We start from the raw sequence: 12,729 nt of genomic DNA, 5'->3' as shown, positions 1-12,729 counted from the left end.
AAAAATGAAACCATACCAAGGTCAAGAGTTCAGATCCCCATACTGGCCAGCCACCAGAAACAACAACAAAATAATAATAAAATAAAAATGAAACCAATGAGTAAGACTCCAAGATGAGTTTCTGCTCTTCCCCTATGGCAGCAGTGAGTAACACTGAAGAGGGGTAGAGACTGGAGGGTCTGCCAGTCCAAGGATAAGAAGGCCTGAGCTAATGTGTGACAGGATGGACACCAAGTAGGGTCAGGTATCAGAGGCACTGCAATCTGCTTGGATGTAGGCAGCAGGTAAGCAGTCTAAGAGAAACAGGAAACCGTTAGTGGTTTAAACAGTGGAGACAGTGAGAAATTGTCAGATTCCGGATGTATTCTGGAGGTAGTTCTCAAAACACTAATTGATAGATTGGATGTGAACTGTTTTCAACAGAGCTATTGTGAATTGTGGCAAATCTGTGGAGATGAGAAAGGCTTGGGAGAAGCAGATTTGGTGGAGGAAGGAGAGATAATCAGTGGTTCTATTTCACTCGTGATGTTTGAGAAGCCTAGTAGACATGCAGGAGATAATGGCTATTCAAAGGAGATATAAAGTTGAGATATGGGTTGTCAGCATTTTATAGAATGTACAATACTTAGTATTTGAAGCCATGGAACTGGGTGAAGCCATGCAGAAATCAAAGGAAATAATTGTCTTTAACTTTTGAAATTAACACAATTCGAATATTGCTTAGAATCACAGAATTAATATTATAGCTGGAACGGATTTTTTATTATTATTATTATTTTTATTATTATTATTTTTTTTAAAGATGACCGGTAAGGGGATCTTAACCCTTTTTTTTTTTTTTTTTTTTTTTGTCTTTTTCGTGACCGGCACTCAGCCAGTGAGTGCACCGGCCATTCCTATATAGGATCCGAACCCGTGGCGGGAGCGTCGCCGCGCTCCCAGCGCCGCACTCTCCCGAGTGCGCCACCGGCTCGGCCCGGGATCTTAACGCTTGACTTGGTGTTGTCATCACCACGCTCAGCCAGTGAGCAAACCGGCCATCCGTATATGGGATCCGAACCCAGGGCCTTGGTGTTATCAGCACCGCACTCTCCCGAGTGAGCCACGGGCCGGCTCTGGAACGGATTTTTTAAATCACATACTCAAACTTCATGACTTTCAGAAAACTGAGACTCAGGAAACATTTTTAGTCCTAGATCACTAATCTTGTTGGAATGTAAACGGGAACTAGAACGCAGGCATCTGATACCTAAGCCAAAACTCTTTTCAAGATACTTTTTTTTTGGGGGGGGGAGGCGTGCGGGTGGTTGGTATGGGGGTCCCAACCCTTGACTTTGGTATTCTGATACCACGCTCTAACCAACTGAGCTAACCAGCGAGCCCAGATACTTTATTCCTAACTCCCCTTTAAGAGAACACATTAACATGAGAATTCTAATTAGCTTGAATATTTCGTGCCTACAACATATTCATAGCAAGTTCACATTAGTTCTGAGTTCTACAAAAAGTGTGTATCTATTAGCAAAAGTGAAAGAAGTGATTATAGTCCACTGTCTCTAATACATCACTGTCGGCAAACTGTCCTGGCTTCCAAAGCAGCGTATTTTGATTCTAATTAACCCAGTTGAGCATCTCATAACCCTCTTGCTGTTTTTAGTACCAACTGTGTTTTTAGTACCAACTGTGCTGTACATGTCCATTTACACAACCACTATAGATTTTTTTTTTTTTTTTTTTTTTTTTTGTCATTTTTCGTGACCGGCACTCAGCCAGTGAGCGCACCGGCCATTCCTATATAGGATCTGAACCCGCGGCGAGAGCGTCACCGCGCTCTCAGCGCCGCACTCTACCGAGTGCGCCACGGGCTCAGCCCCACAACCACTATAGTTTGAATGTGCCCTCTAAATCTCATATTGAAACTTAATTCCCATTACAACAGTAGTAAGAAAGTGGGAAATCTGACTATGGTATTTGAAAGGTGGGGCTTTAAGAGGTGATTGGATCATAAGGGACCTGCCCTCATGAATGACTGAATCCATTCATGGATTTGAGTTAATGGATGAATGGGTCATCCTGGGAGTAGACTGGTGGCTTTATAAGGAGACAAGTGAGCACATTTGCATGCTCAGCCTTCTCGCCATGTGATGCTCGGGGCCACGTGATGCCCGGGGCCACCTCAGAACTCTGAGCAGAGTCCCCACTAGGAAGAAAACCCTCACCAGATGCACCCTCTTGAGCTTGGACTTTCCAGCCTCCAAAACTGTAAGAACTTGTTTCTTTATAAATTACCCAGTTTCATGTATTCTATTTTAAGTGACAGAAAATGGACAAAGACAACTAATCAGCCCAAAAAACTAATGGACAACATAGTCAAAGATGTCACCTTTTTTTTTAAGTTGACCGGTAAGGGGATCTTAACCCTTGGCTTGGTGTCGTCAGCACCACGCTCAGCCAGTGAGCTAACCAGCCACCCCTATATAGAATCCAAACCCGTGGCCTTGGTGTTATCAGCACCGCACTCTCCCGAGTGAGCCATGGGCTGGCCCTAAAGATGTCACCTCTAAACAACCATCTGTCAGTCTAGTTTTAACTCATATTTTTCTGAAATTTCTAAATAACAGCATTTTAATTCATTTTAATTATTTCAAGCACTAAGAAACTTCCATTCCCATTTGGCATTATTCAACACACTTAAACAAACAATAAAGGAGATGCCAATCACTTGAAAAGAAAAAGTGGCACCAAAAGACACAGCTTACAGCTCTTTTTGAAATATAATTTGGCAATAATCTACAATTAACTAAAACTTTGCATGTGTCAATTGGCTAAGTGGGTTTTTTTGTTTTTAAGAAAGACAATTAGTAAACGTGCAACTGAAGACTAGTAGCATCTTCCCAGGGATTAAGCGTGGAAGTGACAACTGTGAAGATGTTTTACAGTCCTCTAGATACTAGATTCATACGGAATCTGGAAAAATGTGTACTTGTAATCTTAATCCTAAATCAAAAGAATAGAGATATTGTTATACTTATTCTCTATTACTCTGGGTCAAAATAAAATGACAAAAATCAAGACAGTGAGTAATAAAAAAAGTGTGTATTTTTAATATCACAAGAATTAACCAAATAGTCCATACAAAGAACTATAAGGAAATGTAACACCAAGTGATACAACACTTAAGTTTTATATTCTTTTAAGACAAATCTTCCAAATATGACACTGTTACCTAGTTAAAAGGATATTTATGTTACTGGGTTCTGCATGCCTCAGTTCTTCAGATTCCAGTTTTATATCTAATCGTTCTGTTCTAGTTTGCTTAAAAAATATGAGGGTACTTCAAAAAGTTCATAGAAAAATAGATTTGAAAGATAACACGAATCTTTCGATGATCTTTTTTGAAGCACCCTCAGACTTCCAAAAACTGAAAACTCGGGCCGGCCCGTGGCTCACTCGGGAGAGTGTGGTGCTGAGAACACCAAGGCCCCGGGTTCGGATCCCATATACGGATGGCCGGTTCGCTCACTGGCTGAGCGTGGTGCTCACAACACCAAGTCAAGGGTTAAGATCCCCTTACCGGTCATCTTTTAAAAAAAAAAAAAAAAAAAAAAAAAAAAACTGAAAACTCAAGAGAAAATTTCCAATTCTGAGTTTGACATATAGCAAATGAAATTTTTATAAGTACCTTCCGATTTCACATGTATGAATCTTAATCATTTCTTCCATTAAATATTTGTGGAGTAAAAATTAAGATACTAACTCAACAAGAAAAGATTAGCTACTTTATTCAGCCCTTAATCTGAAATGTGCAGACTTGTTTCTTTCATTTTATTTTTAAGATGGCTTCGTTTCTAAGAACAGAACAACACACATACAAGAAGCAGCCCTTAAGGCTGGCTGAGACCATGTTCATCTGCTCTCCTAAAAGCACTAGTTCGGCCCCCAAAAGAGGAATTATAAATCTGAGAAGTTAGGGGAAAGGTATCAAGTAGGGATTTTAATTAAACAAGAAAAACCAATTAATGGTACTGGTATTCTATTCTTCATATCAGTACTAATACAAACTCAACCCTTTTAAATGAGGGGAACTGCCATTCCATTCCTAATAGAGTGGTTTTACAACTTCTATAAAGTAAAAGAATTCCATAAAGGTGTAAACCAATTTGCCTCCTTTAGAGACACTGCAATATGTAAGCTTCTTCTGAGTACTACAGGCTTCATGGTACTTCAGAGCCCCAATAATCAAGCAGTTCGTGACAAAAGATAAAAGTGAAAAAGTAGACACAGAGATCTGTGAAGACTTCGCCCATTTTGCTATAGGTATCCATTGATCGATTTATCACTTCAGCAGGAATTCCAGATAACAGAAGTGCAGCTGTTAGTACTGTTGTCTTTACCTTCTTTTCACCCTGTATAGAGAAAGACTCAAATTAATTTTACAGCAGACTAGTTAAGCTCTATAAAAATATAATCAATACTGTTACTTTTGCCTAAATAATTTCAAAACTGTAAATAAAGTTTCAAAACAACCAATATGTCAATGTTTATTGAGCATATAATACATAATCAGCAAACTGTTCTTGCTATCAGAAGTTTTAAAAATGTATCATCTTGGAAGCAAGACATAAACAATGATTTGAGATATAAATAAGAGCTCAAGGCAAAAACAGGAAAAACATTACAATACAGGACATAAATAACTGCTAAATGAATGACATGGATAATGTGTGGCATAGGAGCTCAAAGGAGATAAAAACTGCTCCAGTGTTTTAAATAAAGCATAAGGAAGGATTTCAGAAGTAATAGAATTAAAAATAGGCCTTTGAGGATGAGCAAGATTTTGTACCCACCAGCCACCCAAAAACAAAAAAAAAAGCTGACTATAATGATGAGCAGGATTTAGACTGACAGAAATGATAGGAAAAATCTTATGGTAGGGTAGTCTCAAGACAACAAAAGTCTGAGGGAGAAGAATGCTAGGTATATTGGAGATCAGTGAGTAATCTGTAATGGAATTATAGGAACATCCTGTAGAGCCCTAATTGCTATGCAAAGGAATTCACATTTGATTACACATGCAACAGATATCATTAGACAGTTCAGAATACTTTTGGGGAGAGAGAGAACATTTACTTACTAATATAATTTGCTGGCCTCATTTTTTAAGGAGATTCAAAGCTGGATTTTTATTTAATTTATTGATTTGGTATCACCAAATCCAGTCACATGGTTCGAAAATTTTTTAAATACAAAAGCTATAGTTACCAAAGAGAAATCAAAGTCTATGTCCACAAGAAGACTCATACAAGAAAGTTCTTTAGTAATGACCAAAAACTGGAAACAACCGTGATGTCCACCAACAGGAGATTTAATAAACAAACAAATATATTCGTACAATGGAATATTACCCAGCCAAAAAAAAAAAAAAAGAATGAACTGACATGTTCAACAACATGGATGAATCTCAAAAATATTGTGCAGAATAGGTCTAGCCAGTTAGCTCACTTCATTAGAGCACAGTGCTAACACCAAGGCACCAAGGTCAATGGTTTGGATGCCTGTGCTGGCCAGATGCCAAAAAACATATGTATATATTATGCAGAATGAAAGAAGGTTTGTACAAAAGAGTACAAACAGGAATAATCCCATTTATATGAATTACTAAAACAGCCAAAACTAATCTATGGTGGGAAAAAGAAAATCAGACCTTTGGGGTTTATGGGCTGGGACTGCCTGGAAAGGGGCATGAACAAACTTCCTAGGGTGATGGCAAAGCTCTAAACCTTGAAAGGGGTTTGGGTTTCACAAACTGTCAAAACTTATTAAACGGCACACTTAAGACTTAAGCATTTCCCTTATGAAAAAAAAGAACCCTAAACAAACACTGAATTCTGGTCAATGTTACATAAGAGGAGTGAAGTATACTGATATGGTAATTCCACAATAAACTTTGAAATGCATCAAGAAAAATAAGATGGTATGAAAATGGATAGAAAATTGGACAGATACATGGTAAATATGAGATGTTGACTATAGAATCTAGGTGGGAGGTATAAATGGGTGTTCACTGCACAATTCTTTCAACTTTTATATGTAAAAACTGCTATAACAAAATGTTTTGTTGGAAGAAAGTATATAATAGTCTTCCTTTTCTCTCCCTCATTCACCTAGGAAGCCATACACACACCTATCACTAATAACCACTGTTGATAGGCTGGCCAGTTAGCTCAGTTGGTTAGAGCGTGGTGTTATAACACCAAGGTCAAGGGTTCAGATCCCTGTATCGGCCAGCTGCTAAAAAAAAATGGAAAAGAAAAAAAAAGTAAGTGAAATCAAATATGTATTATTTTTCCTCCTTTTCACAAAAAAAGGAGTATAATATAAATCCTATTCTGCACATTGTTTTTTTCCTTAACATTTGAAATCTACCTTTTTTTTCTCTTAAGATTTCTTGGAGAGCTTCTTCATTCTGAATGGATATGCCATAATTTTTTTAATTTAGTCACTTATTAGTGGACATTCAGGTGGTTTCCAAACTTTTGCTATTGCATAACTGCAATCAATGTTTCAAGGGCAAATTTCTAAACAAAGGCTTTAATTAAAATCACATTTCTTTCTTTACTCTTTTACTTTCTGTATTCGACACCTCAAAAATGCAAATGTTTCAAATCCATTAAAACCACAAACAGATCTGTCAGCCCATTAGATATGACTAAGCAAACAGCCAAGTAGCCATTGTTCAGCAAGAGTGCACAAACTCTATCACAAATAATGTTACCTTCTATGTCATGCAAGCCAAGCACCATAAAACTGTGTATACATCTGCAGTCAAGCAGACCAGGTAAACACTGACTCTCACTTGCACTCTGTTCTGTAATACTGGCCAAATATTTCCTGCAAATATCAGGCCCTCAACATCAAAGATAAAGTGCACAGCATTGCTATTAAGTGTCCAGTAAGGAGCACAGAAAGATAATGGAACCCATTTTAAAAATAATTTCCTTTATTATAGACAAAATGAATTACTAAATTTACTAAGTAAACTGAACACTTTTCTTAGACAAGTATTATTCAAACTGTCATCATGAAGGATGAGTTTTTCCCCCAATCAACTGTGGACCAACATATTTGTAAAATATAATAAAAGTGTTATGGCAATGTCAAATTGCTAAAAAAGTTTCTAATTACTCACTCTTTTAACTTAATGCATCACAAACAGAAACAAATACTTCGAAGGTCAGCACTAGTGGGAAAACCACATTTTGAGTAGTACTGATTCAGACAACAAGTAGGCCTAATTTTTTTTCTGGCTTTACTACATACGCATGATTGATCTAATTTTTTTTTAAGTTCTTAAAATTACCTAGTTATGAATCAATCTAAATACATCATGATACTTTAGAAAAGATTTTAATTTACCTTGGGAAAATATTTGTATAGTCCCATGTACGCAAGTTGTAAAGTAAGAAATGGAGCAAATATGGACTGTGAAGACAGAAGATAAAATTAAGTATTTCCAACATATTATTCAAATAACAATAAATCAAACTAACAGCAGCTATAAAATTCTAAACAAAAAAACTATAATAATATATTTAATTTTACTGGCTGCAAGTAATCTTGTTTCTGCAGAAGGGTGAAGAAAATAAAGAGATTTGATTTCCTAACTATAAAACATGTTTCTCAAATCATACAATTCTTTCACATTCTTTTAGTGTCCCCCAAAAATGTCTTCTCTCATAAAAACTTATCTTTTAAGTTACTTAAAGTATTAAATAATACCAATATATCACACATAATGACATATGATATATAACACATCGTACAGTAAATCTACCTCACACAGAGGGAATTAACTGACAACCTGCAAGCACACATAAAGGCCCAGCATTCAAAATAGGTGTCATTCATTCCTCAGACTTTGGGGCAAAAAATTAACTCATACGGCCACCATCTCTGGCACTGAAATGAAAAGCTCTTCTCACTATAGATAAAATGACTTGATGATCTGGCTTCTCAGACAAACTGAAAAAACCAAAATAACATTAATTTACATAATTATTTCTATAATTAAAAGTTTTATGAAGGGAGTGAAAGAGCAAACATCACTAGATGGCAGTATGGTGCAAGCAATGATAAACAGTTGAAAATCTGACAGTGAAAAAAACCAGAAAACCAAATCAAAAAACCTCATACAAAAATGAGGAACAAAAATAAAAATAGGACATACTGTAAGTTTAAAGGCATGAAAGCACAAAACCCTTTACATAAGAGACAAAAAAGCAGCTATACAACTCATTAAATGCTGAAAACATCATTTCTCTTTGCTGACGACAGTTTGTCAGGGGAAGGGGAATCAGATCTGTTCAACACATTCTATTTACAAAAACATTTGTATAAAAATAGGTTTAAAAAGATGTTGTGCTTAATGATATAAACCTTATTTCTGGAAAATTTATTTATGTGCCTGATACATGGTAAGTATTCTTAAAACGACTACTGAATGGAAATACCTCAGAGAGCAAGACACTAAACTATGAGCCATGCTTTTCTGCATTTTCCCACATACTATAAAACAAAAGGACCCTGGACTGTCATCATAATGTTACTACAACATTATAGAACGCTGAGGTGCTTTCTGAGCCACAGAAAAATTACCTCATATTCAGAACCACAGGAACTGTATTTTAATATTTTAAGTTATTGGAAAATTGGTAATTAGTATACATCATACATAGGCATCTGACCCTTTGGTTCTGAGATGAAACTGCCTGGGTTTAATCCCAATTGTCATCTAATAGCTATGTGACCCTGGGCAAATGAGGATCTCTCTAAGTGCTCATTCCCTCAGGATCCAAATGATACCTAATTTATATCTATACAATGGAATGCTACTCTGCTATTAAAAAAAAAGTGAAACACTACCATTTGCAGAAACATGGATGGACTTAGAAAAAATCATATTAAGTTAAATAAGCCAGGCACAGAAAGAGAAATAGCACACGTTCTCACTTATTTGTGGGAGCTAATAAAAATAAATAATATACAAATGAACGGGGTTGCGGGGAGGAGGGAGAAGACACAACAATCACAACAATTCCTTGAACTTGTTAAGATAAGTGAAAAGATATGATGTTGGTGGGGGGAGGGGAGAGAGGGAGGGAAGAAAAGGAGAATCGGTAAAGGGACACGAAAATCAACTATATTGTATATTGATAAGTTAAAATATAAATAAATAAATAAATAAAAAACAAATGATACCCAGTTCATGAGGATAAGAATTATAGAATTAATATATGCAAAGTACTTAAAATGGTACCTAGCATGTAGAAAGAATTTAGTAATTATTACTATTAGGCTCTATATTTAGCCAGAACACCTCATTCTATAAATAAGATGAATAGCAAACTTTATAATACAGCTCCAAACAGCTATGTAGATCTGGTAGATATTAAATTAATATCAGCAATGATGTCTGTGGATTAAAAGCACTCACTATTATAACCAATTTGCGTTTTCCATTAAGTTAGTTAACAGTTTACAACTCTTGTCTTACCAAGTATTTGCAAACAAAAGCTCTGACTCCAAGAGCAAGAAGAGCACATCCCACCAATCTAAATATTCGAAAAGAGTCAAATTCTTCTGTTGAACTTCCATCTTCTTGACTGGGTTTTTCACTAATCAGCTGTTTCCTTAGCTTCATTGCTTCTTCAAATCTGGACAGGTACTGTTCTAGACCATGGTGAGAACCTCTCTGGACAGTGTCCGCTGTCAGGTCCTCTCTGTTCCGATGCCGAAGCTCAAGGTTGACATCATTACTGCCCTCGGGTGGTTTAATGAAAGAGTCCAATTTGTCTCCCAGTTGGGTCCCCTTTATCTCGGCCACTCCACCCTGCTGGTCAGTTGTTCCTGAACTAATTGAATCACCCAGCACTACTCGCTTTGAAACTGAAGGAATGCCAAGGGAGTTCAGTTTATCACTGTCCTGCTGCTTTGATTTTGTTTGACTTTCTTCTTCTAAAAACAGAAATGTAAAAGCTTTATGTATTACATACTGGCAAACACCTTACATGTTAGTATTAAAAAATATGCTGCTGCAGCCAGAAGTCAGCAATATCTGAATCGAAATAAATACTCATTCTGCATAAAATGAAAACTAGTTCCTTCCTCTATATCCTCAAAATATATCACCCAAAAAGAGTATTCCTGCAGAGGAAATAATTCAAACTTTGTGAGTAAGAGATAAGACCAGCAGACAAACTGGGAAAGACATTCAGGGATGGAGGAAGCTAAAAGACTAACTTTTCACAGATAATGTACCCCAGAAGTATGACTGCATTGCCTGTTCTAGCTTCTTTGGTTAAAAATATAAAATCATTAAGGCTTTTTAAAATCTGTATTTAAAATTAGATTTCTGAATACAGAGCCCTGTTAGCATAGGGTGTGGCATATCTTACAGCTATTATTTATGTAGTCAGGCAGCCATTAGTAGGTACTTCAGCAGTTTTAGTATGCTGCTCTGGTTTAAAAACAAAAACAAAAAGACTTCAAGACACATAAATTTTTCAAAGCAAAAGAACAAAATATAAAAAGTACCTCAAGAAAGATAACAAATAATGCTTTGGGAAAGAATAAATATCCTGTAACGGCCAGCCACCAAAAAAAAAAAAAAAAAAAAGTATCCTGATACCAGTCTAATGTTAAAAGAAAATGTTTGACCTAACTATTGTCCTGAAAGAATATGAAGTGGTGCTCTTACCTCTCTCGTTTGAGTTGTTTAGACTTTCAGAGCTACATATCTAAAGCCTCACTGAACAAAAGACACTAAGATCTAAGGAGCATGCAACCAGTGACTAAAGGCCAATTACTAAAGGAAACATTCGATGGACACTTAGATAATGCTTAGACATACTAAATGTTCAATTATGTCCACATGAAAAAAAATTATTTAAAAAACTCGATAGACATGTCTTTGGGGGATAAATAAGGATTGATGTTCCAGACATCAATCACATCAAGCTCGGCTAATGAAAAGATACCTCAAGTGGGCACGTCGCACTTGCTGGGTCTATAAAGAATGCTCACTCCTATTTTTTTCACCTCTTCTAGAAGGCCTGTAGGTGACAGCGTTGAGGGCACTGAACACTAGGATATGACCATAAGAGTGCCTGATCCACGTAGGAGGGACTAGGGGTGCAGTTCAGTAAAGAAGCTGATGTGGGCGGACAAGAGTTCTACAGCAAAAGGCAAAAGAAGTAAACACTAGGGAAGGCACTGGAAGGAAAAACATTTGGAACGGACAGAAAGGAAAGAAATCTTCCTGAGGGGCGCAGTGGGCAGAGCAGACTGGGCATACAATGCGCCCTTCAAGAAAGGCGAAGGGGTAGGGAAGGAGAAAGGGGCCGTCTCCGGGTAACTGGGCAGAAGGAAGCACGGCAGAGAGACTCAGGATCGAAGGCTTTGCAGCGGGGGTGGGGACAATCTCAAGACGAGGCTCCCGGAAAATTAGGGGAGAGCGACTAGGAAGGTCCCGGGATACAGGAGTGAGAACTTAGGGTATCACCTAAGGGGCGGGGCCGGGAAAGAGGTCAGAGAGCAGGGCTTGGTCAAAAGGTCAGCGGAGTGGAGGCGGGGAGGGATGATCCCGAAAACTTAATGGGGGGGGTGGGCGAGAGACATGAAAAATCACGGCTCTCACCGGCGCCGCTCCCGGGCCTGTGAAAACCCATGATCCGGTTGATGCGCTGTTCCGAGTTCATGAGCAGCTTTCTCCGCCGCACCTCCGCGCGACGCTGGGAAGCTGACAGGCCTGAGCTTGCCGGGACCGCCGGCCTGTCCCCGCTGTCGGTAGCGACGGTCACCGATTCCATCCTCCCCTCCACTGTCTGGGAGTGGTGTGGCGGTGGTGCTGATGGCGGCAGCGGAGGCAGCGGAGGCAGCGGAGGCAGCGGAGGCAGCGGAGGCAGCGGAGGCAGCGGAGGCAGCGGAGGCAGCGGAGGCAGCGGAGGCAGCGGAGGCAGCGGAGGCAGCGGAGGCAGCGGAGGCAGCGGAGGCAGCGGAGGCAGCGGAGGCAGCGGAGGCAGCGGCGGCGCCGACGACTTGAGCGCGGCCTCACGGCGCGCGTCCTCGTCTCAGTAAAAACCCACCCACGAGTGCGGTGCGGGAGACTGCGGGATAAGCATTCGCGCGCTGCCTGATGGGATCCAGCGCAAGGGTCTGGCCGCCATCTTGTGTGAGGGCAGCGCGGGACACCCCGGTCCTTCCCCGCCGCGGCTGGCCCTCACTGCTCCCCTCCCCCGCCACCGGGTTCCCTCAGCGGTTCACCCGGAGATGAAAAAGACCGGCATTGGGGTTGAGGAGCGGGATAGGTATGGCAGTGAGGAGCACGCGTACCTTAGATTGGTGCCAGGAAGCAAAATGGAGTTTGCGGCTGCAGGTACGTGCGACCAGACTTTCTACGGCCTCGCTCATAGGCTGTGGGAATACGTAACTCTGGACGCGACCCTTTAGGGAACGTTGCGCTGGGATTTGTTTTTGAGGCTGGTCCTTCCTGAATTGCTTTTCTCGCAAGCACACTTTTGGTTTGTTCCGAGACTTTCCCAGTGAAGCCTTCGTGTCCACTCTATCTAAATTGCCAAGACTCCCTATTTCCCTTCTCCGCTTTTTCTCCTTAGCAGTTATAACCGCCTCGCATGTTAAATGTACTTAATTTTGTTTATGTTTCTTACTAAC

The 12,729-nt window shown here is 39.3% G+C and overlaps 1 protein-coding gene across 1 annotated transcript; it reads right to left on the bottom strand.

Annotated features, from left to right (window-relative positions):
• Positions 1–3,081: 3,081 nt before the first annotated feature.
• On the bottom strand, positions 3,082–12,301 carry CAMLG (calcium modulating ligand). The gene is made up of 5 exons (XM_063084633.1): positions 12,077–12,301; positions 11,696–11,932; positions 9,554–10,014; positions 7,417–7,482; positions 3,082–4,406 (listed from the first exon to the last, which is right to left on the bottom strand). The coding sequence occupies exons 2-5, from the start codon at positions 11,865–11,867 to the stop codon at positions 4,215–4,217; spliced, it is 891 nt and encodes a 296-aa protein (XP_062940703.1). The 5' UTR covers positions 11,868–11,932; positions 12,077–12,301; the 3' UTR covers positions 3,082–4,214.
• Between the last annotated feature and the right edge of the window lie 428 nt (positions 12,302–12,729).

The sequence above is a fragment of the Cynocephalus volans genome, chromosome 2 (genome assembly GCF_027409185.1).
Source record: "Cynocephalus volans isolate mCynVol1 chromosome 2, mCynVol1.pri, whole genome shotgun sequence".
Lineage (NCBI taxonomy): Eukaryota > Metazoa > Chordata > Mammalia > Dermoptera > Cynocephalidae > Cynocephalus > Cynocephalus volans.
The sequence above is the reverse complement of the archived record's forward strand: the minus strand, read 5'-3'. Positions and strand labels throughout refer to the sequence as shown.

What these genes read in the sequence shown, in the direction of transcription:
- CAMLG (XM_063084633.1), bottom strand. Translation starts at nt 11,867, where the DNA reads ATGGAATCGGTGACCGTCGCTACCGACAGCGGGGACAGGCCGGCGGTC. An exon ending in CAGGCCCGGGAGCGGCGCCG is followed by an intron (nt 10,015 to 11,695) that starts GTGAGAGCCGTG and finishes TTCTGTTTTTAG; the next exon opens with AAGAAGAAAGTCAAACAAAA. An exon ending in TATACAAATATTTTCCCAAG is followed by an intron (nt 4,407 to 7,416) that starts GTAAATTAAAAT and finishes TTCTCTATACAG; the next exon opens with GGTGAAAAGAAGGTAAAGAC.